General features: G+C 38.8%; 1 protein-coding gene across 1 annotated transcript in view; it reads right to left on the minus strand.

Annotated features, from left to right (window-relative positions):
- fbxl17 (F-box and leucine-rich repeat protein 17) overlaps positions 1 to 26,440 on the minus strand; it is a 230,662-nt gene that overhangs the window by 50,527 nt on the left and 153,695 nt on the right. The window contains exon 9 of the mRNA XM_005919018.2: positions 20,351 to 20,427. Coding sequence (XP_005919080.1) covers positions 20,351 to 20,427 — 77 coding nt within the window. The remainder of the gene's footprint in view (positions 1 to 20,350; positions 20,428 to 26,440) is intronic.

Raw genomic sequence — 26,440 nt, forward strand, 5'->3', positions numbered from 1 at the left:
CAAATTGCACAGACATTTGCTTTAACCTAGTCAGTAAAAAAATTATATTGACTGCATATGCAGCTTCTGGTTGATCTCAACGTTTAATCTGCATTACAATGAACCATCATGATGACTCTGTATGCCAAGTGAAGTAGGAGTGATTTCTAAATGACATTCTCAGCCATTTTTTGAACATTTATGTGAAAATATTAAGCAATATTGACAACAGAGTGCAAAAACACAGAACCTAATTCAAGGATAAAATACACTTAAATGAAACTATTATGTCAGGATGGTTAATAACCTTCAGGGGTGCCAGACAAAGGTAAACTGATCTTAATACTGTTTAGTGTTATAGTGGAATTCATTCTAGATTACATACTGTAAACATAAGTCCTTAAAAGCTTCTTAAATCAAACCCCTTAACCCCAGCTATTACAAGTGTTCATTTTATGAATTTACAGAGCTGTGCTTTAAACCATTAAAACAGCAGGAAAGTGCTCATTAAAATTAGACTTTCAAAAGTCCCAGTACTGAATTATCAGTCATTTCAGTATTTGTGCTTCTATTTTAGAGCACATGTGCAATCATTCAGATGACATGTACACTCACGCACACACACAAGCACACACAGAACTTGCCACGCTGTCTCTAGTAAGAGCATATGGTGGATATTTAATATTTTTCGAAATGTCAGTTAAGCCTGTTTCGCAAGTGTCACCACCAAATCCCTGCTGGGATTTTTAAAAAGAAAAGAAAAGAAAGCAAAAAAACCCGCTGAACTCACTTAGATACAAAACCACTTTCGACCTTACCACTCAGGGAAGAAAATTAAGGAAAAGAAGTCTGCAAGAGCAGGAGAAAATGCACAAACAAGTGCTGGATTAATGTGAACCAGAAGTAGGAATCAAGAAGAGCATTTAAGGGATTTTCCTCATTGCTATGCATTTCACTGCACATTCCTGTACAAACTCGCACACACCTATCTCTTTCCACAGCCATAACTTGAACGCTACAGTCATTAAGCCTCCAGTGTCGCCCGCCACAAGAAACATTTCAATAAAGGCTGTTAATTAACATGCAAGGCGATTAGAATGTCATGTTTCAGAATGGGCAGCGATCTGTCTTCCTGTCACTTTACATACACGCACACAAACACACACGAATTGGTGCACACGCCTCACAGCCAGTGACTTAATGGCTTTTTTCACCTGCACTTAGCAATGGACTATGGTCTGTGAATAATAAGTGAGAAGACAGAGGAAAACAGGAGAGGGGGAGAGGGTGTAGGAGTGAAAAAGAGATGTATTTCATGGTCTGACTGTCAATATAAATGCCATATTCTACTGAGCATTTTATATATTCACTCCTATTTACCTACTTCTTCTTTATAGACGTGTACATCTTTCTCTTGCAAAAAGACAGCACTGGTATTTATGCATGTTGTTTACTTGGACTCATCTTATAATTTACTGAAAACCAGAAGAAAAATTGAGGGAGATACTTCAAACTCCATTACAAGATTTTTTTGCTTTAAAAAGGACACAAACAGACCCCAATTTGATGCATTCTCTCAACAAACTGGCTTCACTCCACTCCAATAAAAGGGCATTTTCTTTGGCTCTGTGTAAGTTTGTATGTCTACACTTATTGTATTAGCTAGACGCCAAGGCCACAGAAATAGCTATGATTGTACTCGGAGAAGTGGGGAAAAATAGGTGTCGATAAAATGCATCTTATGCCACAATGGAGGCACGTTTGCTGCATTCCAATAGGGTTACTTTGAGCACCTGCGGCAAAGCGGAGTCACACAGAGTGGAGAGACACTCTAAACAATCAGTGCCCTTGGGTCTCACAAACACAATCTTTACAGACAAGGGAGGGGAAAACACACTTCCACAATTACAGCTAAGAAACGCAATTTAATTATAGTCAGTGCTTGAAACACCTTGCTAACATCTGCTGTAGCGCATTCTTCACTGACTCTGTGTGCATTTCCATGTAGATCTCTGAAATGTTAGTTACAAACATATGACAGTGTTTCCAAACAAAAACCGAAAATTTCATCCCGCAAACTGTGATGAGCGAGTGAAATGTCACAGCCTATAGCCAAACAATAAACAGGAAAACAGAGAGCTAATGTTTACCTGAGCTCCCCAGGGTATGTCTATTGGTGGGAGGCAGAATTTCCAAGTGCAATTCTGGAGAGCTTATAGCTCAGTAAGCACGTGTATATGGGTGTGTGTTTATGTAACATTTCAATGAGGTATAATCCAAACTAATAAGAAGTAATAAAGGCAGTGTTGACCTTGTAATAGCTGGTTTCCTGCCAAACGTGGGGCTTGAAAAGCTGTCTTTGTGCGACTGAGGCTGCTGTTGAGGCTGATCACTACAAGGGTTAACTAAACCAGCACCAAACAAGGCCTTTCTCTATCAGAGACTCTAGACTAGACAGCACCTTGAAATGAAACAAACTAACACAAAATGACATGTTTTAATGACCTGCATGTGAATCACAAGGTCAAACAGAGATGTAGTGATGTGTGAGGTAATTTCTGGGAGTGTGGACAGTTGATGATGAAATAGATTCTGGCACATGCATTTTATATGACTCCCTGGGTTTATTAATGTACAAGTTCTAGGGTACTTTCACACTTCTTTATTTTGCCAATCAACAATTCTTACTAAAATTTTAAACTAACAACCTCAGCAGATTGTGTATTTTTAAAAGCACGACAAAAAAGTTCTGAATATGAGGATGAGATTTGGTTCCTGACTAACTCCTTAGGCGCTCTCGAAAATGTGGCTTTATCGAGTATTATCACCTTTATCTATTTACTTAATTATTTTTACAAGTAATCCTATCAGGGGGCAGGATTATCTCCAGGTGACCTGAGATGTCATAACAGAAAATCTTTGTGCCACAAAAGCACCACCTGTACTCATTCATAAAAATTGCATTATTGGCTCTGAGTGGATGGAATCAGTTTATTTAGGCCTCAGTCACACAACTGTGTGAGGAAACAACTGTTTACCTTTAAAGTTAAAGTTGCGCCTGTTGAAAAATGTTACATAGCACAGCGTTTACTGTGAAGGCGAATGGTCTTCTCACAGATTTGCTACCACATGATGAGTAGTTAAGTGTCGGTAAGACTAGTTGGGGCCTTCCATGCAATTCTACTGCGATAGTGATTTAATCGCAAAGAGGTTTGTGGTGCAGCACTTTATACAATTGTTTTGATAAATTTCACCTAGTGACTGCCAGAAACCACATCCGAACCACTTGGGAAATACACACTTTTTCTTAGAGACCTATGGTTGCCAAGGGGTGTCTCTGATCAGACTGACCAACATGACTGGGGGTTTGGGGGCTGATTTCCCAGCCACTGTAAACATCCTCCAGCAAACACTCGCCAACCAGTCTGGGACAACACATTTTTCCCCAGTGACCACATGTTTCCAGGGAGTTGCCATCAAGTCTCTAGAATCAGAATCAGAATCAGAATACTTTATTGATCCCTGGGGGAAATTGTGTAGTTGTAGCAGCAAACAGTGTGTTAAGTGGATGCGTTGTACAGGGAGATGGCCACAGGCAGGAAAGATTTCCTGTGTCGTTCAGTGGTGCTTTTCGGTAATCTCAGTCTCTCAGTGAACGTGGGACTGGCCTTTACCCATCAATGCTTAAGCATTGGAAATACACATAACGATCCATTTCAAGTACTGACTGACTTTAGCTTTGAGACATTTAATACATAATACTTTTAATAATGGAAACACAAGTGATCAACCTTTCACTGCAAAACCTCAAAGAATGGTTAAATGTTACAGGTCAACAAAAAAACTTTTATATGGATATTGTCAAATAAAGCTCTTTTGTTTTGGGGGTTTTTTGTACTGGAGGCTGCACGATAAAGCAGAAAAGGAAGGTCAAGCTACACAGTTTTTTCTCCTTTTTCTCTTTCTTTTTTTTATTTTTTTGCTAAAGGTTTGATGCCTCTGTGGGACAACTCAACAGATGAATATTCTATCTGCAGAGGTAGGCAGCCTTGAAGCAGTGAACCTTAACAGCAGAAATGTTCAAACACAATTCATTACTTGCTCTCCTGAGCTCACCTTTTCGTACTTCATCTGATTCCACTCTGGTGTCTTCGTGGGTTCAACACTACAGAGCCTCGCCATAGGCCTTAAACAGCCTTGAAAATAGCGAGGAAAAGAACAGCCTCTACATAGCCCCCTTTTTGCCATCCACACCGAGCTCTTGTTTAGGTTAGTGCTTGTGGATGAAGGTTTCAATAACATTTTACTAACCTGCCTTCTCTACCAGTTTTAGCCTATTATAACCACTATTTTCCAAAGGCTTAAAAATACACTTGAATATCATCTGCTGGTTTTAGCAAGTTTAAATGGAGACAGTAATAGTATATTAAGCCTTTCCAGGGATGGGTGTATGCATGTTCAGGAAAGATTTTCTTATAACGTGTAATAATTTGAAGTGTGTTTTCATTTTTTAACATGAATGTGTCATTGACAAGCACGGAGACGAGGACATCTGCTCTGTTCACAATCACTGATTCTTAACATGCTCACACCTGAAAGACAAACGTTCACAAACATCTACAATATTCACACATAGTAGATACCTACAGGCATGTATGTCAGTTTTAGAAAAAGGCGAAAAAAAATTCACTGTTCATAATAATTGTGCCTAAAACAGAAGGCACACGTGCTTTAATAGCATGTGCTCACTCCATAGCTGACAAACCACTCCACAGTCAGTTTTTCACTTGATGCACACTGCAGTGAACAATATGATATGCATATAAACCCATCCTCACACAACCAAAAATGACACCCAGATGAGCAATAGCGCAAACAGGCCCCCCAAGTGTCTCTTTCCTGTATCTGGGTGTCACGCATATAATTGAGGGCTTACAACGCGCTCCCCTTCTGTTAAGCCTTCGTATCTATCGGGCCACACACTGCTCTCACAAACTGCCCTCCACTGGTACACATCTGATTAGGCTTGCTCTGTAAATGAAGCTTTACAGGACAGACTGATAACAGAAGGAGAGTGGATAGGAGCAGGGCAGGGGGGGAAAGGAAGATTAGAATATGTAAAGAGGAAGTGAGGCATGGACAGACTTGAGTAGCAAACAAGAACATCTAGGTAGAGACAAGAGTGTGAGGAATATAACGTTGTGTGGAGAGGCAGGAAGGAGACCACGATGAAGTAGTTACTGTGTAAATGGGAGAATTCTTATTTCACTTGGAATCAAGGAAAAAATACTCCTTGTAATTGCTTTGGTTGCTAGCTGATTGCCATGCCCGCCTGTAGGTCTGCATGCCAACTTGTCTGTACTCACTTGCCAACTACTCTCTGACCAGTTACCTGCAAAATCAAAGGTTTTTTGAAACATGTTTGTGCAGTGGTGCACTTTTATTTTGAATGCAAACAGTTTCCATCAAAGCTTTCACAGTTTTACTACTAAGAGAGTAGTTGGCAAGTGTTTACAGACAAGTTGGTGTCTTCCATGCAAACTATGGGTAACACCAGCAATCTGCTAGAGAACAAAGCAATCACAAGCCCTCTCTTTGTAAACAAGTTCATCTAAGACTGCCAGAAACCACTTGCAAGGGGTAGTTACTAGAGGACATTAACTGGTCTCTAAGCCTGTGTGACTGAGGTCTAAAACACGAGTGCCTATTGGGTGCTGGACTATTATTTATTGCTCTACAGTCACTGCAAGGGCCAGTATCAATGTGTGTCGTACAGCTGTCACACTGAGGAACATATATGCTACATCAAAAAGCAATATTAAATCCTAATTCGCATTTAAAATTTTCAATTAACTTTAAGTGAATTCACAAAGGTAATCATCTATTTTAGCTTGCCCTCAGGATTTTAATCACCTTTCATCTGTTTTTGCATTCATTAAGCTGAAGTCATAAACCAGGGCTACTCAATTTGTAGCCTGAAGTCACTTTGAATAGTCAGCCTGATTTGTTTTGAACAAATAATTGAAAACAATATTAATTTACTGTTTTAAAAAATGTGTGCCTTGAGATGTTTTACACAAAAGTAATATGCTGGAAAAAACTTTAATATCCTGGCAAAGGTAATACTGAACAGGTTTAAACCATTGCAGACTTAATTCAAGTACAATAAACAAAAAAAATTCTTGACTGGTAACAAACTAAAACAAGCCCTGTGCTAACACCAGATGGAATTTATGAAAACTTCCAAATAAGAAAGAGGTTGTTAGAAGGCAAACACTAAGGAAGTGTGTGCTTTTAGCTTCAAGGTAAGGGAATAACCTTACTGCCAATCGAAGAATCCTATGCAATCCTAAACATTATACAAAACAGGCATATGCTGAATGAAGTACATATGCTGTATTGGAGTAAATCACGATTTGTGCCAAGACAGCAACTTCCCACTCCTTTTACGTATAAAGAGCAGCGAATTATACATGCCTTTTATCATATAAACACGTACAAACGCACACATTCTGTCTAATGTCAGGGGGCTTTGCTCTACTTTTATCAGTGCCATTGATCAAATGATGAGGGGGGAATAGCCAGCACCCGGTGTGACACTGTGGCTTTTTGCCAGAACTGCTGCTGAAACATATTTAAGAGTCATGAGCTGAGCCATTTAAACACGGCCAATGCATTATGTATTATGGCCATTCTCTGTCAGCTGAATGATGTACAATGCATTTGTCAAACAATGAAGTAACAGCATGAGAGGACATCACACGGACAGAGAAAAGGGGGCAAAAAAGGAATGAAAAACTTTAGGGGCCAATGAAAAAAAGAAGAAGAAAAAAAACAAAATAAACGATGATATTAGGAATCCAAATGAAATGTGACCTTTAAGTACAAATAGATTTTACATTTAGATACTTCAGTAACCTTCCTGTAAGCAGAAGAATCCTACAGAGATAAAGACGGGGATGTTCTCTCGGACGGCGGCCGCCGAGGTGGAGTAAACCATGGCAACTATGGGAGGTAAATGACAGGTCAAAGGTCTGAGCCAGCAGGAGGAAATGACATCGGCAGGAAATATGAATAAACAGTGGGGGATAATCATCCAATACAAGCACTGACCTTGCAAGGGATTAGCAGTGGCATTATCTCTCAAATATACAGATGTAGAAAAATGAGGGAGTGAGTGACCTTCTAAGAAGAAAGTTTGTAATATCGAGTGTAACTGAACTCCAACACAATCTTAACAGCAGCATGCTGCTATTGACTTGCAGCAGATTAAAATGTCGCTAATCACATGTTAGGAAACTGAAATTCAAATTGAGTAGGCCAAGTTGTAAGTAATTTATTTACTTATTTTTCATTTTGACAGTGTTAGGAGTGACAACAGTTTTCGTGTTATCGTTTGGGGTAATTGTAGTTTTTTCAAAGAAATTATTCTGAGGCTACAAGAAAAAGATGAGTGACATTCAAAGCGAATAAAAAGTTTTTTTAAGCCTCAACGGTGAAGAACACATCTCAATTAAAGAGCTTGGCCTAGAGCAAAAACGGCATCCAGATTTTCTTTTAGTATTACATCTTGTGCTGCTTTTTGCCTTTACGTAGTGGACTTTGTATGACTAAATAAGAAAAATTAACATACTGGGAAAATGCGAAAGGACAACTGGGGTTATTTTTATATGATGAGGCTACAACATTAGTTAAACATGCAGTATTACTGCATCTAAAAGGTCACGGCTCACTCACTTGGACAGCTGAATCATTTACAGCAGAGATGGGCAATTAATTTTCCCAAGGGGCCACGTGAGAAATTGGGAATGTTGTGCAGAGCCACACTAATAAGATGAACTCAATTCTGTTCAATAGTCATTTTATCTCTTTATATTTTGCTACTGGTAAGATGAGATGTTACAATTAGGAAGTGAAACTGTAAATACAGTAGTGTGCAAAAGTCTTGAGTCACTCTTACTGTATATCTTTATACTGTACTCCATCCATCCATTCGCTTCCGCTTATCCTTTTCAGGGTCGCAGGGGGCGCTGGAGCCAATCGCAGCTGTCATAGGGCGAGAGGCGGGGTACACCCTGGACAGGTCGCCAGTCTGTCGCAGGGTTAACACACAAGGACAGACAACCATTCACACTCACATTCACTCGCACATTCATACCTAGTGGCAATTTGGATTATCCAATTAACCTATCCCCAGAAACTGTACTTCACTAGGAAAATAGGAAATGGGTACAGTGAAGTATTGAGACATTACAAACATATATGACAATGCAGTATATGAGGCAAATACAGAGTTTGTACAATTCTAACAAGCTTAAAAGTCAATATTTAATATGACCATCTTTTACTCAACACAGCCTGAAGTCTCTTAGCTAAGCTTTCTTGTAATTATTTTCTTTAAATACTCTTCAGGAAAAGTTCTCCAGGCTTCCTGAATTACATCCAAAGCTCTTGTTTGGATATTGGCTCCCTGTTTTATTCATTCTCTGTCACTTTTTCACACTTTTCTATCCAGATAAGCTTTCCAGACAATACCAGTCAGACACTTTCCAGATGGTACTGATCAAAATTGATCTACATTCATAATTCCATCAATATTGACGAGATCTTCAACACCCTGTCTGAAACCATGACAGAGCCTCCACCGTGTTTGGATTCATCATCATATGAGCTGTTGCCTCTGATTTCAGTCCTGTTCTTGAGAAATCTAACATACCTTAGCCTTTTCTCAATGTTTTCTTGCGTTGAGAATTGCTTCTTGACTGTGATCATTTCTGATGACTCTTCATCGATGGGTCGATGTGTCTCTTGGGTCTCGTTTCAGGTCTTTGCTGGATTTTTTTCTCTATTTCTTAAGAAAATACAGAGTGTTTTAGGCCTGGCAGGTTTTTTCCTATTTAATCATTTTTAATATCTGCTGTTAACTTTGGCATTTTCCATTGATTCAACTATGGAAATGGGAACAGGTTGCTAATAACAAAAACGTTATTTAAATTTCTGTCATTCCGACACAATTCTGGTTCATCCCTTGAATGCCGATGCTTGAACAACTCTAAAATCAGTGTTACTTGGTTCAACAAATGGGTGAAGGGAAAAAAAAAACAGGGAAAAAAAAACACATTTCTCTTAAGCGACAATACAGGATCAAAAGCATGTCAGAGAAAAACAAAATACCTCTTTCATGAACAGTAAGTTGTCATCTTCTTAAAGCGCTCTGCTAAACTAGAGCTAATTACACAACCCTCAACAGGGTACTTTACTATTAAAACCTCTCAAGTCACGGCAACAACTTACATCAACGCCCACATAACTTAAAGGACAACTGCATTCCCAGCAGAGAGAGAGATGAGTAGGAGGAAGATGAGGAGATTGAGACTGAATAAGAGCGCAAGACGGGTAGGAGGAAGAAAGTTGGCAAGAACAAGAAAATAAAACGTGATAACCACAGTAAAAAAAAACAGGAGCCTCCAAGTTATTATAGCAACACTGAGCATTTTACACCTGTCCACGGGTTGTATCAGTACTACTCGGAAGCAATGGCACAGTGGATGTGATGCCGCCTCTAGAGAAATACTTTCAGACTCAGAGACACACACAATGAAACTAATAAGAGAAATAAGAAAATGCAATGTTTCACTTCTATAAACAAATTCCTTGTAGCCAGCAATAACAGGGACATCTCCTACACTTACACAGCTTGGTGTTATTGTGTCCCATGGGCACAGTTAAAGTGTACTATTATTAGGAACTGCAGGCCTGAAAGGAAGAGGGAGAGATTGTCGGAGTGAGATAGAGAAAGAACAAATGGACCATTTATATCAAAGCTTCATAAACACACATGGGGCCTATTGTTACTAAGGCTACCTCTATTAAAAACGAAAACACTATTGTCATCCAACAGCTCATAGATACAGGATTACATCCTGTGGCGCCACGCACACTCTCGCGCTCACTCATAAAGAGGAACACATACATCTGTGTACACAGAGAGGACAAATGCATTTGCATAAATCTGTACATAAACACATACGTCCAAGTCATTTCAGTGCTTCCCCTTCACAGATTTAAGCCTAAAATAGCAGAGGCTTAAGGATTGTTTTCTCCACAAGTTACAGGAAAGCATGTGTGCTGAAGTTGGCTGATGTGTGTGTGAGACGGAGGATATTAGCAAAAGCTCAAAAGTGCATCTATAATATGCGTGTACTGTCTTGTGTGATTGCGTTCGAGTCTGTGTGTGTAAATGCAAACGAGGCTTGCCCGGCTGTAATCCCCGAAGCAAGAGTACGCGTGTGTTAGCGGGTGTGAGAGAGAAAGTGTGTGACCAGTAAGATGGTCGACGGCGTAAGCTTCAGCCTTCACAGCTTAAGCCCCCCTCGCTTTTCTACCCCATAAGGCAAACAGTGGATAGACCACAGGGCTTAGCAGGAGAAAGAGGAGAAGAGGACAATATATGGAAACTAATTCAATTTCAGCCTCTTTGCGCAGCTCTCCGATCTGCAAATACCACCACAGGCTGATGTAAGGAAATGGAAATCTCAACTTATATACTTCAGACTATGGAGTATCTGTAGATTGGAATCCTATATATGCGCACTTCTGCACTTGAGGAGCAGTCATGCAGCTAAATGCCTTCTCCATGTGCGGTTCAGATCCAGCCTCTCAAGCTGTTTCTGCTCCCTCGTTACCTGTCACCGTCTCAATTTTCCTGTATATTACCTAATGAACTTTCCAAACTCACAACTGGTGAGAAACTGGTTACTCTTCTTTTCTCTACAGAAAGGCTGCCTTGCATATTTAGGGGTGCTAGTTTTCGTAGAAGTAGGGGTGTGCTCCCTTTCATAGCAACTTTATGTTTTTTCAATTGATTGGTTAAAAGAAGGCATTTTAAGTCATCACCTTTTCTTGGCAAAACACAAACTAACTAATTTACTGATGAATAAAACCAAACAGGTAGATTAATTAATAATGATTTTCACTAGCAGTTGATAAGAAAGAACAAATGTCAGCATCCTTCAGCAATCAGGTGGACTTGCCGTAAGTCCAGTTTAATGAACTCCTCATAATCCTCGCTGTTTTTTCCCCAGTGTGCAGGTACTGTTGCAGAGATAACAAACCGTGTTATGAGTTTGATCCTTACCATATAGCCCTTTTCAGACATGGGATACGGTTTGTCTTATAAATATAGCATTCCAGGCAGGCACGTTAAAGTAATAAAACTATTTTATTCAGACAAACAAACAAAAGCACACAAACAAAGATCAAAATACTAATACGGTATTTTACAGTTTGAGATGTTGGTCAACTCATAAACAAGCTTTGTCAAGTCAGAGGCTCCACAACAGCAGGAAAAAACAAGCCTTCAACCTGTCGGGGAACTGTCTTGGGAACATGTGTGGTAGCAGACAAGTAAGGACCACGAGAGCCGTGGACGGAAGCAGATTGAGGAAGAGGTGAGGTGATTGTGACACAAGACAAGAATGAAGTCAGCCGACACTGAGCTACAATTGTCACTGGCTGACCCAAGGACTAGAGACATGTCAGTTGTTCTCTTATTGGACTGGTAAGGCACAGGATCGGTGGAAGCCGCTGTTCTTTGGTGTCTCTAGGGCACGATCCATTGAGCTGCTTTTAAATTCCTTGCATACTGTTCTTGGTAAAATTAACTAAAAAAGTTCAGCCATACCAGGGATTTCCTTGAGCTACATATAACTGTCTCCAGAAGGACAATTTCTTTCAGCCAGTGCTTCAAGTCTATTGTGTAATCAAGCCCTGAGGTCAAAAAATTAAAATCAAGTTCACCTCTCTGAGTTCCCTCAGATATGCACCCTGACTGGTGACGTCTGCCGGGCCCAGCCTGTTAAGGTTATACTGACCAGAAAACAGAAGGCACCTTAAGAATCCAAGAACAACGAGGTAACAACATTTCAAAGACTAGATAATTACCCAAAAACTAAACACAAACATGAGTCAAACATGCAGAGCTGATTTTTACATGTTAAATGTTAAAGAAACGCATTAGACAGTAACCATTGTTACCATCTACTCCAGTGATTTTCTAACACTTACTAATCACCGAGCAGTTTGTTTTCTGCAGTATATAAACGTAAAATGCAAATAATTGTATGTGCCTCAATTATAATTACACCACAGTCATTTCTCAGACAACTTAAAACATTTATTTAAAACATTTATATTGTTTAATGAGATTTTTTCAGCATACTGATTTTTGGTGTTCTCTAAAGTGGACTTGAATAAACCTAACAAGCTAAAAAAAAATGTCTCTGCCAGTGTTTGTGTAACACCAAGGCATTAAATAACAAAAGTCTCAGGTTAAAAAAATACAGATGTATACTAGCGATCAGGGATATCAAGATTTCTACTCATGCTAAGCTGCACGCCCAGAAACCGTGAAATGTTTCATACTTGACACACACACACACACGCACAGTGGCGATAAAAACAGACAAAGATTGTCTATTGACTCGCTCCCCTTACCAGCCCACATAAATCTGCTGTACTGCTCTGCGCATTTTAATCAGCTGCTCTTAGGGTTACGTTATTTACCTACTGAATGCCAGATAGAGGAGCAAATAAGCTATTACACTATCTAAGTTTACATTACATTATGTTTCACATCACTTAGGCATATATGGTGCTGAACAGCTAAAAAAAGAAACATGGAAAACTAATTCTCGGAGCGAAACAGATGTGACAAAGAAAGAAGGAAGAAAGAAATAAGTGATCTAAGGAATAGTCAGCATAACAGTGTTTGATATCTTTACTGTATCCTTCTGAGGTAAAGCCACATTTAAATACAACTGACGATGATTTTTCTTTAATGCACTGATCCCAGTGTTGTTCTGCAGGTTATGACAAGTTAATCAAAACCACAAATTGTGCAGAAAAATAACATGTTAAACCTGGATTAAGCTTAAAAAGCACGAGAACTCTTGCGTAACAGTATACCCTTACAGCCCCATCATACGATACAGGGGAAGATAACAATCAGATGTATTTTCATCGTCAGTAAGATAGTTTCTGTGCTTTCATGCAAAGTAACCTCACCTTGTAAAAAGCACTACAATACTCTAGGGAGTGAGTGGGTATCAAAATTTGCCCAAAGGCACGGAAAACCTGTTAAAAGTACGCAAACGCTCACACAAAAGCATGTAAACAAGCACAGAGTTGCAAAGATATACACACGGAGCAGTAACGAAGCACACACAACAATACTTCACTCCTCCGCTCAAGGGGAGGAGCACGCAAGCCCCATCTATCACCGTTCAGCGCGTTTAGAGTAAAGCACCTCAGATGAAAGCGAGCGCTGAAAGATGAATGGAAATAGCAATAAGAGGGGAAAAGAGGAGGAAGGGGTTTGGTCTTGGAACAGGATTGAAGGCAACCCAAAAAAAAATAGAAAAGGGGAGAAAAATGTGGATGCATGTTGACTATGTGAGAGCTACGAAGGGGGTGATCAAATAAGAGAATAAGACGCTAAAAACTGAATGACAACAATAATCTCACAAGCTGACAGATGGGTAAATACAGATGGACATAACAATGGAATTCACAACTGAGTAGCTCAATCCCTCACAACACAATCACAAAAGTCTGGATGATGGGCTGTCACTGTCAAGATTTTTTATTAGGGACAGAAGACACTTCCACATGAAGTATTTCCAAAACATTTATAACGATATCCTTGATTTCTAAGCGGCCACTGCTTTAGAGAAGACGTCAGACGGCTACTCTACATGCACGATTTGCCTCAAATTGACCTGAGCTGAAAGTAAACCGATTTAAACGCTGAGTATTTAATCACGTTTCCGTAAAGCTTCACTTTAGCTTCCACTTTCTATCAGCAGTGCAAGAAAAAAAAGTTTGTTCTATAATCACTATTTTTCTGACAAATATTTAGATTATTCAATATATGAATCACCAAACGCTGTACTGTGTACACAAAAATGAAGAGGATTTGACTTCCATCTCTCTGAAAGTCTGAAATCATTCCTCCCCCTTCCCAATGTTATACTAGCTCTGCTGGAAGTCCTGTAAAAGCAGACCAAAGCTCCTTTTCTTTCCTCTCACTTGTACAGTCTCCCACAGGTGTCTCGCTCGATCTCGTATTCATACAGATGTACACAGGAGGCCACGACTGACAAAGTAAAGGATCATGGAGAGGTGCGCGGGTGAAGCAGGAGAATTACCATATGTAAGGAAAGGAGGTGCCAAGGTCTCTGTTTCTGTCTTTGGATAATGCAGGTGGGCTACAAGGGACAAGATAAGCACAGACAGATGTACATGCACTAACAGCGTAGACACCATTGAATGCATGCGAATGCAAAACACACACAGCGTAAGAACAAAAGGAGCACAAAGGCGATGAGCACAGGAGAGAGAGCAGACGAGGCGGTATCGCTGTCGATCCAGGTGTGTTGAAGATACAGTATGGGCCACTGCCAGTGTATGGGTCAGTCAGATGAGGAAGAAAGTGGTGGTGTAGAGATCTGATTAGCACTGGGAGAGTGGCTAAGGGGGTTTTCTCATCAGGATCAGCTTTCAAACCCATGACATAGTGGTACTTTTAATTCAGCAAGGGAAATGGATAAACCAAGACTTCGCCATTCGTGTGCCTATGGGAATAACGAACTGAGATGGACTTTGGGTTTTTTTGTTTAAAAGGTGTTGTAATATATACTTAGGTCCATAAGTATTAAGACGATGACAACTCTCCATCTGTACACAAAAATCAAACACTCAAGATGTGACTGAAGCGCAGAATTCAAGATGTTTACAAAAGTATTACATTTACTGTTTAGGAATTACAGCAAATTTTAATAATTTTAATATATAGTCCACATTTTCAGAGGCTCTAAAATAATTGGAGAAACTAAGAGAATTTCAAGTGTAAGGATTATTTTTCAATGACTGTCTTAATTTACAACAAATAGGCATCACCAAATGTTGGGTTTCCTCCCTGGAGATGCCAGGCCTTTACAGAAGCTGCCTTCAGTTTGTGGGTCTTTTTGGCTTCAGTTTTGTCTTCAGGAACTGAAAAGCATGCTCCACTAGGCTGAGATCAGGTGACTGACTTGGCCATTGAAGAATATCTCGTTTCTTTGCCATGAGAAACTCCTGGGTTGCTTTTGCAGTATGATGTGGGTCATTACCAATTTTCACTATAAAATGTTATCTGATCGGTTTTGCAAAATTTGGCTGGATCCAAGAACTGTACACTTCAGAATTCATTCAAGTCTAATCTTGCCTTCATGTTCCAGAGCTTAACCAGGTGTTTGCACCTTGCTGTAAACATTCTCTATTTACATTTATGACGACATCTCTTTCTCCTCCAGAGTTTTCTTGATTTTGCCAGATGTTGGGTTTTTAAAAAAAAAAAAAAAAAAAACCAAGGAAAGAATTCTGTGATCACTGACCGTCTTTCACGGTTGGTGTTGCAGAGCTGGCGAGTCCTTGCCTTCTTTTTACATTCCCGTTGTAACTACCTCTCCAATAATAATTTTGACCTCTCAGTCTAAATGGTCACTTGCTTCAAAGTCTCCTTGGACCTCGCATTGAGAGTTCCAGTGTAGAGATACCAAATGCAAATTCAAAAGCTGGAATTAAATCTAGGTCTTTTATCTTTTTATTTGGCCGTTCAATACTGACAGGACACGACTAACCTATTAATGAAATTACAGGTTAGTTAATTGTCCACTTGTGTCTGCCCTTTGAAAATGCAGCATCATGTATAAATATGAATGTAATACTTTTGAAAACCAATTAAAGATTATTTAAAGCTGAAAGCCTCCACTTAAATCACATTGATTATTTAATCTAAAATACAAATCATTGTTGCGCGGAGACAAAATTACAGAAATTGTGTCCATTAGGGCTGTGCGATATGACCAAAATCTCATATCCCAATATTAAGACATCTATCGTCCCGATAACGATATAAATCACAAAAACGTGTGCGAATAGTTCAAAAATAAAGTGCCATGTGTTGTCTGTGAGTGACCTGCATTGCTCTATAGTGAATCACCACATTGTATCTTTCCAGTTGCTAGAAGAAAATGCTTTTTAATATAATCTCTTTTATTAATACTTCCTTTACATTATCTCTAGTGGCTTTAATTGACCCTTCTTTTCTACAAAATCTATAACATGGGAAATTTGTTTCTAGACCCCAGTATCTCCCTTTCAGACTAACTACTTAACCGGATATTTAAACATAATTTTTAAATGCCCAAAAGTGCCTTTGCAGTCCCAAAAGTCATCAGTGATAAGAGGGCACTTTATAGATAAAGCCTTCTTAAACAGAGGGTCAAGACTCTGAATTGCTTAGAAGGAGCACAGCCTTGAGTCTTGGTTACACTAAATGTATCCCATTATGATTACTCGACTCCAAGAACAAGAGAATACAGCAAATGAGTACCAAGGATCAAGGTAACTAACATACGCAAATGAATTTAAAATAATTAATTTAACATCAGCTTCTTGATTCACCCGTACTATTAAAGGTAAATAAGCTTTACCCAAGATCAACACATATAAAAGCACAACAAGCATCTTGGGGGGGTTAGCGACAGGGTCTCTGGTTTTTCAGACACTGTCTAAACCCTGTCACTTCCATTGATGAACATCAATGAGTCACACATTTTCTCTTTTCTATTGGCAGCAAGAACTCTCAATGGCCTTTACAAAGTGAACTGTAAATCCCAGAACTGTAAAAAGCCTTGCAAGCTTTATAAAACATTTCTAAAACAAACCATGCCTACATGTTTGAAATATGTTTTTCATTTGGTCTTTACTTGCTCCCAAGATTATTTTAACACTGGCAGCGTTGCAGCTGAAAGAATGAGGCTAATATTGAAATAACAATAAGAATAGGAATAAGAATATAAACACATTAATTTAATGAAAGATATCTTGTAAACTTTTTTCTTTGCCAGCTTTCCTTTTTTCCTTTGGCTGCAACAATTGTGTAGCTTTTAGCCTGGATCATATTGTTAAATTCTTCATATTGGTTTAGGATTATAGCTTTCTGTTCGCCGTTAATCCCTTTAAAAGTAACACGAGAACAGCAAAAATGTCTGAAAAGATTGAAAAGACCATGTGTATGAAGACTAAGTATCCCACAGAGAAAACCACTTGTAATGCAAGACACAGGAAATCTGAAAAGAACGCTTTAGGATGTTTAATAAAATCTTTCAGTGCCCATTATTTATCATCAATCATAAGTTGTAGGTGTTAGTTGCTGAAAATCACAAACCATATGAAATATGTTAATCAGACAATCCAGGTGTTTAGCAAACCTCTATACTGCTTTGATTGCAACCAAAATGTTATTTAGGCTAATTAGTACGATGTTCTTTGATGAATGCCACACAAGATTTGGAAGTTATTTTTTCTTTCCATGGCACTAACTGGGCTTTCAGTAAGATCATTACCCCAAAATGCTCTATCCTCACTTTTTCCATTTACTTCCTCTTCCTCACAAAATAATCTCTGAAACCATCTGCACTGGGAGTAAAATTACATATTGCCAGCTTTTCATTTCTGTCATCTAAACCTGTCTTTTTGTCTCCTTTTATATCTGTTTTCAAAGCTCCTATAAAATCACACAGGAAGCAAAAGCTGGGAGGAAAAAACAGAACACTCAAACGTAAGAGGCTTGTGGACATCTCAAATGCACTCACAGAAGCCATTAATAAAAATAATTAGCGCGGAGATGGGCGGAAAAAAACAGGGGCCAGCTTGGCAGATGTAAAATCTCATTTCTGTGATTTAATTTTTCAGAGGCTGAAGCAGGAAATCCACCAATCATTGTGTTAGAGTACAGAGCTCTAAGAACAGGCATCTCTATCCTGGAAAGAGATAAATGTACACACAAACATAAAAACACACAGACCCTATCAGCAGCCAAAGAGGGCCAGAGGGATCATTAGTGAAGGAAGAAGATCAGATATCGCTAATTCATCTTGGTCAAAAGGATTAGAGACACAAGCAGAGAGAAGGGGATATATACCGGGCGCCTGTGAACATTCCTGGTTTAATGTACTATTGTGATTTTGGAGTCATTAATCAGACACCAGTAGACACACGCCTACATAATGTTTCACTCACTCGCAAATGCAGTTCAGGTTCTAGTTCAGAAAGGTCAAGGTGACTGTTGTTAGTGTAATTCACAGAAATCGTTAGCAAATGGTAGCTCACGTTAGAGATTAACCATTCGAGTCTACAATCTACAACACAAATAATCATGATTATGTTATGGAAGGTTAACGCTTAGTGACGGCAACATTAAGTATTTTCTATATCATTTGTCCCTACTTTGCAGAGAACAGAGAAAACTGTAGTGGTGTGGTGTGGGGCAGTGTGCAGCCTTCCAAATGTAATCGAAGTAGTTCGGTCAGGAAAAAAGCCAAGAGTCGGAGTAATAAATTGTTGACTGTGGTGTTTCTCCAAGTGCAAAATCAAACAGGAAAAGCCTAAAATCCAATTTATAACAAAATTAAATGACTTGCCAATGGATCCAAGCATCCTGGATCCATTAAGACAAGTGGATCGCACATTCCAAGATGTTGTCCTGTGCGTGTTCGGGCTACTCGTTCTTCTGCACACAATAAGCCTGAAATAATTTATTGTTGTTGACGTTCCAAATTTTATGGAAGAAAACCAATCAAACAAGGAGTCAGCCCAGGGTGCCACACTTGTCACTGTTTTACATGTTCTCCATTTATAATGAAACAAGTGTTTTGGGGCCACATGATCCAACAATAGTGCTGTTATGTATGAAAATCCTCTCAAAGCCCGATGAGTTTCTCTCGACTGTGTTGATAAACTTCAAGCGCTATAGTTCCAGTTTGACACTCAGGTATATTAAAGTTTCATTTTATAGACATTTTAACAACAATTACCAGCTAAAAACAATTCACAGACGTTGCATTTACATCAAGAAAATCAAATGCCAAAGTTCGATAGACTATAGAAAAATCACCATGGTACTAACAAGCAACAGCTTAGTTTTTTGTGTAATTTCTAATAGCTAAAGAGTCAAACTACAGTGAGTTGCAAAACAAAAGAAAACTGAAGAAACAACACTTAAAAGTCAACAGGTGAAAAGCCTAACTATCAAAAAAAAAAAAAAGAACAGACGGCTTGTTATCTTAAGTTTAACACATTTAAGTATCAAAAATAAAAGAACCCCATGTGACAAACAAGCAGAACATCCATTAGTTTATTATCTCATTAGTCCCTTTATGAAATTCCGAACAGGAAATTTGAATAGATGAATTATTCAAACAATAACAAATTAACATAATATAAAAGCAAAAGAAAACAGACAAACCATTGCGGTTGGGAATTATTACAGCTTAAAGTCAAATTAAACTTTTTTTGACGATCAAACTCAGGCTATCATGCATCACACCAAATATTTATTTTGGGGTGGGGGGGCTGGCTTTTGTTACGATACAGATTGTGGGTATTTTGAGCTGCAAAGATAACAGGAAATAGCGTAAGTGGTAAAAACCCTTCAGACTCGAGTAACAGTAGATTGGAGAAAGCAGGCACCCAAAGAAAATAGTCGGCTGCGCTGCTGGGAGTGTCATTTGTGCAATTTGAAGGGTGCACACATGCACAAACACAACTAAACAGTGCCACACAAAGAACCAGGATTGCACTCCTGATGCTTCAGTACCGACGAACTCCAACTGTGTATTGTACTGCAGCTGATGAAAGACTCAAATATTCCGCAAAACATATGGCAGAATGGAATCAAGCAGAGAGGCAAGGTAGTGTAAACAAAATAAAAAGAGGAGATGGTGCTACAGGGATATAAAAGAGATATATAACACCTGAGTGTATGCTGAGGATGAAAACACCATGTATGTCCCCCATCAGACAATACAAACAACTCTAATCCACCAACACAAGTAAATGTATAAAAATCCCGAGTAGCCTTTTCATACCGCATATAATGTGCTCTGAAAGACTATTTCTCCAGAAAGCACACTATTTAACCTCTCATATAAGAATTCACAAAAGTCAGCCATCAAGTAACCACCGCATGGTTTGACATTGAGTGGCCTGCCGAGTAATGCTTCTCGGTTTATTTAAAGAGTTTACTTAAAGGTAAATCTCTGGTAAAGCTCTAGTGTGGGTAAATGTGCAGAAGAGCTCCAGCTAACACTGCTTTCTTCTGCTTGAAACTTTTCAATAATATTTTCACTGTTTACAAGTCTCATAAGAGGAAAGCTGTAAAATCAAATGAGTCCTGAATCACAGTGGTGAATGTGGGCAATAATGGAAATGATGATAATGTTGGCGGTTGACTGCAACAAAGGGACAGTGATTGAAAGTATCCTACCGTGGTCTGTAATTTTACAAGACACGAGATAGAGCTCCTTCAAACTTCTCCCCTCCTTGGCAATGATTTCCACACACCTACAAAGAGACACAGAAAAACAATAAATGTTTAAAACATCACCAGAAGCATCTGCGTCGTGTATATTGTGTTTCAATATTCCTTGAGGGCAACACTGCAATGCAATGCGCACGCCTCCTCGATTATGCACACGCACACAGGCACGTCGGATTATTCCACAGTAAAGGTTAAACAGCACTGCTGCAGGGTCATCTTTTAACACACATATTAATAATTAAATACCTGATCTGATTAAAGAAGTATGCATCAACACAGCCAGAGTGTATGTGTGAATATGTGCATGTGTGTGCCTCTCATACACACATTAGTTGTAGGCCTGCTCACTTCAAAGAGGCATATCTGCATTCAGTCCACTGTCTGATCCCGAAGGACCAACACAGTGTGTGAGTGTGTGTGTGTGTGTGTGTGATAGATAGACAGCATACACTAGAGAGTGCCACGGGGAAGATCAGAGTATCTGTATCAAATGATTCTCTTTAAATGTCTCTAATGAGAGTAGTGCGTGCAACAAGTAGATTTTGATCAACGCATTTGACCCATTAACCTTCAGGAGAAAATGTTTTGATCTTGACGCTGGTGTTCTTTCATGAAAATTTATGAGACAAAACAGACTAGAAGCACATACACATGCATACTGTACAGCTCTCGTGTGTGAAAACAGAGGTGGGAGAGAAATCGTGATGTTCAGCTGACTGTTGCAGGTGAGTTTCAAATCTCAAATACAGAAGTACTATTGAGGGACTTTTTTCCCCCTTTTGCAGTGCGCTCTGTAAGAATCTGCTTTACACAAATCTGAACTGGCGACTGGAGGTTACTCCAAAATGCACTCCATGAAAGTCCAGGAGCATGAGTGAGAATCTGAGATTTCTTTCCTTTTGTGCTGTTCATGGCACCTCTTTAATATCTAGCGAAAAGGACTTAAAATACAATAACGGCTTGCTTAAGATAGATTTCTTTTGTTTTTTTCTCCACGAAGAATTTAAGGTTGCCCGGTTCATGGATTTCATTTGATGTGTGATATATATAACACCAAACTAATCAAGGAGTAAACAGGTGCTAGAGAGAGAAGTTAAAATATGTGTTATATTTTTGAAATTCTTATTTCTGAGTGGAGCCAAAGCTGTTAAAATGTGTACTGACCCATCCGCTTTAGTTCACTGGACTCCATCTTTATATTTTGCCTTTTCTATTAAATTTTTGTTGCAGCGGTCCTGTGAGTCTCTCCATGTTATCAGGTTGTCTTTCACCCACTTTTTCACTGTCACTTCGCATCTCTGCCTGTTTATTTTCCTCTTTTCCTCTCTGTTTCTTACTTCATCCCACCTTTCTTGCTTTGTATAGCTACTCTTCTGTATCTCTGTCTGCGGCCTACTGTGTGATGGGGATAAAAGAAAACACAGACAAGACCTGTTGAAATTGGCAATTCCTGACTCAAGATTGTGCTGTGGCCAGCCTTAGATTAGAATCAGTTACCGCAGGGTCACAATATCATGCTGTTTGTCGGGGGGGCTACAGTATTAGACCTGCTAATAAATTAATGTACTGGGAAGAGCTGGTGAGGAAACGGATAAAAAAGAAAGCAGCAATTGAGGGACTGCGACAAAGGCCGAGGCGAAGTGCATCCTCTGGGAGCTTGTTACACTGTGCCCAGGTCCCCAGGGTTAGAGCAAAAGCAATTAGATCAGACATCAATGAACGCGGGAGGAAGCAGGGAGAGTAACTACAGCAGGAGACAGTAAGTAGAAATTTCTGTACAGTAGTCGAAGGGCTACATCATGGGAGACTGACAGATCTAAGCAAGTGGGGGAGAAAGAGAAGAAAGACTAAGAGGCCATTAACAAGGCCTGAGTGAGGTGAAATGACAGGGGGTGGGATCGAAAAGAAAACCAAGCAAAACGAAGCAGAGGTGCACGAAGTGATAACCAAGACATGGTTCATGCAACCTGGATGGGCTTCAAGATGCATAAACACCACACAAACACCACAAAGGTCAGCTAGCATTAGCAATCTGATCCTTTTGAACAGCGTACAGACCCCCATAGCTAAAACCCCTCAATGGATATAGTGTTCATGTTTTGACAGAGCACAGGAGCCAATCAGCATGAGTCAGTTGCCGTGATGCAAGCACACAAGTGAGGTTCATAACAGTTTTAAGGGAGTGGCAGGCCTATACATTATTATAGTAAAGATGCAGGTGGGTTTTTTAAAAAAAACCAGATTGCTTTCTTTTAAAGGCCCCAGGGGGTCAAGCCTAAGTTCTCTGATCTGCAGAGTGTGACAGGACACTGCTGGTGGCTTCAAAGCCTTTCTCCAGCATTGCCCATCTTACTTTTAGTTGTTTATGCAGAAACATGAAAGTGAGAAAGCTGAGGTGTTGGCACAGAAAAGACCACTGTTGGTACGGAGGACTGAAAATGGATTACTCATATCAAGTGTTACGGGAGTGAAGCTCTCAGAACTGGGACGACATGATAAATATTTGTATTTAGCTGTGTTCTTATTTGCTTCAAGATAGAGTAAAAGTTTTTAGGGAAAGTTGGTCTTATCTGAATTTCCTTAAGAGTTTGTAAGTGCACTTGTTCTTGTTTTTGGCTTACTATAACCATAGACTTAATGAGCATGGCATTTGAGAGAGTGATCGTGTCAGCACTCTAAACGAATTCATAGTGTGATGAAATGCATGCAAATTAGAAGGAAATTCACAAGGAAATCTTCTTTTTACACATTGTTTAGCAGCAAAGTCACCAAGGTTGGCTTTTGTCAGATTTGACAAACCATTGGTTTTATTCTTAATCTAGGGAGAAAAAAAAAACACTGCCTGATAATGCTGGAAGGAAGGATGCTATATGATAAGGCCTTCTTGCATAATCATTTTGGTAAAACATATGAATGCAAACATGAAGCGGAGGAAGACAAGATCATTGCAATGTTGTTGAGAAACTACTGGTAAATGGGGACAAAGGTGGGGTGAAGAGGAGGAAAATGATAATGATTAAAGACGTTTTAGAAAGAAAAACATTAGAAAGACAGAAAGGTGGTGGATATGATGAGGAGAGCAGACAATAGATGTAGAGGTTAGTTGTTGACAGAATGACACAGCTGATGTCAGATGAAGGATTAAGAAAAGCAGTTTGAAACAGAGGTGGACTGATGAAGTGACAGAAAAATCTGGTGATGCGGTGATGATAAAACAGTGTAAGAGGCAAGAAGAGAAATATCACTGAAGAAGAAAATCAAGGAGTAGAAATGATAAGCTAGAAGATAACGAAACTGTGTCAGAATAATGGAGAGGAAAGAATCAGGAAAATGAAAAACAAAAAAAATGTTTTACTTTGTACTAAATTACTGAGGCAATGATAAGTGAAGAAGAAGCAGACAGACAATGATTCACCACTTATTCAACAAGAGCTGCAGAGGGCTTAAGCCTAACCCATCTGATGCTGCGTGAGAGGCAGGTTAGATTCTGGACACGATGCTAGTCCATCACAAACAGCTCATGCCCTCATGCACACCTACGGCCAATCAAATGAAAGCATGTTTTTGGATTCTAGGAGGAAATGCAGGCCGGACTCAAGAGAACTTGCAAACTCCATACAGAAAGACTTGAGTAAATTGTAAATGGAATGGTACTTTTATAGTACTTTTATAGTACTTTTCTACTCTATTTGAGCACTTAAATGCTTTTTTGCTAAGAGTCTCATTCACACATTCGATGATGCGCTTTTTTTTCTTCGCCTAAGCATTTTTATACACTTACAGTCACACTCCAAGGGCCATAGTGCTAACCGCTGTACTTGTGTACCATGAAATGATGAAGATTTTAAAAATTAAATAAATAAATAAATAAATAAAAGAAAGGAAAGCACCAGAAGAAAAGGAGGATGAGGAGGATGACGTTCAAGCATCTTGTATATCGTACAGTTATGCAGCTAGCTAATACACAGCTCCAGGCTATCTGTTCCAATAAAATGACAATAAAATGGTTTCTATGATAAATAGGTACCACATGTGTACACGAGTAGTGAGGGGATAAAGGACCAAAGGAGGTGAGTCTCATCAGGGGTCATCTTGTAGTTTACGGTCTCTGTAATGCCAGCACAAACAGCTAGAGGTAAACAATTAAAGTGTCCCTCCTTTCTTAATCTTGTTTTTACAGTTAAACCTCAACAGGATCTAACTGTGGTTCAGCGCTTGGAGAACCAGGGAATTGTTAAAGTTTATCATTCGTAAAAGCAAAGTCAGATGCAAAATTTCTATCTAAACTGAATTACTAAATCCATACCACTGGACCTGAAGGAGCAGTGGTATGGATTACTCTAACTCTAAAACATTTTAGATATAACTGTGTTTCCAAGACAGCTAATGCCGCCTGCCAAAGAATGCAGCCTTTCTTCAACTCTAAAATCATAAAAAAAAATTTTAAAGTTGTTTTTAATGAATACAGCACATCTGCTACCTGAAAGAAAGAAAGATGTTATTATCCCATTACTGAGCCAATATGTAGAACTCTCAACGGTAAATAAACAATTTAATTATTTCTCTGAAAACTTAAAGCTCTAGATGGAGCTATATTTGTTTTATACCATCAGGTAAAATATATATTTTGCTCATACTTATTCACGCTTCCTTTGGTATTTTTCCAGAGAGAAAAAAAGAGTTTAACTTACTTATCTTCTGATTAACAAAATTTTCTTTCTAGGATCCTCAGATGTAAATAAGACCCAAAAGTTTGACACCGACTATGCGAGTACAGATTACGATGAAATATATATTATATATATAATAATATATATACATATAATATATGATATATATGTATAGATATATATACATAAAATATATATAATACATATATGTACACACACACACCAACACACACACATATACATATGTATCTGCAATTTTTATCTTGGAATTAAATTTGCTCAACCATATTTCCCCAACTTGCTCACTACCACTGCAAAGCTGCATTCAGTACGTAGCTCACTGAAAAAAATTAAGACAAAATTAGTATTTAAAGGCTACTGTGTGATGGGTGAGCAGTATTGACTTCTAAAATAAACAGACGTTAATAAAAAGATTCTAATCCATCCCATTAAAGGTGTTATTTACAGGGACTAAATGTAATTATTATGATGTGTTATGAAGTGTTTTGTTTTTGTTGTTTTTTTTAATCCCAGAGAAGCACTTTCATAACTAAAGCAATATAATAGAACTGAATTTTAAGAGGTAATAAATCTTATCAATAGTGTACTAAATTTTAGGAAAATGGACTTTGAAGTCAAAGCCAAATCACTGAGGTAGGTTTTTCTTTAGTTTAATTCAAATGGTTTATTAAGACATCAAAGCTGAAAAAAATAGTAAAGTACATAACCTGGTATATGGTCATACTGCAGCCCTGACTATTGTTAAAAACAGAAAACTCCAAAGGAGCACCTAGAAAATCGCCAGCCAACCAGCACTGTGCCTAAGGACAAGCGGCCTTTGACTGTATTTCATGTGTGTGCACATGCTTGTGCGTTTTGTCGTATAATCAGAGTTTAAGCCTTGACAAAGCCTAGAGATCAGCCCTTAATACTGGCTCACTGTTTGATCAAACTTAATCTCTCCTATGAGCATGTTGCCATGGTCATACTCAAATTAGATAACCACAATGCTTATTTAAGATTTATGTCTCTATGCCACACGCTAATTTTTGTTATTTTGTATTTCTGTTGTTAGCTTAGTTTCCATCAAGTTACTGAAAATTAATCCAAACTGAAAATTATAGAGTTTCTTTAGTTACACAACTGTTATTAGTGTCACATCCTTCACTAGGAATTTAAAGCATGTTTTTGTAAGTATGCAGCATTTTTAATTCAACACTCCACTGGTTTCTATTTGTTTAAAATAGGGTAATTTGTCTGTGAAGAATTCTGTGGGCGACTTTCTAACACACCCAGTCTAACCACCTTATTAGGCAATATCCATACACACAGGGCCTACAGCAAGAAGATGCAAAAAAAAAAAAAA

The sequence above is a fragment of the Haplochromis burtoni genome, unplaced genomic scaffold (genome assembly GCF_018398535.1).
Source record: "Haplochromis burtoni strain Fernald_Lab_line unplaced genomic scaffold, NCSU_Asbu1 Contig_34, whole genome shotgun sequence".
Lineage (NCBI taxonomy): Eukaryota > Metazoa > Chordata > Actinopteri > Cichliformes > Cichlidae > Haplochromis > Haplochromis burtoni.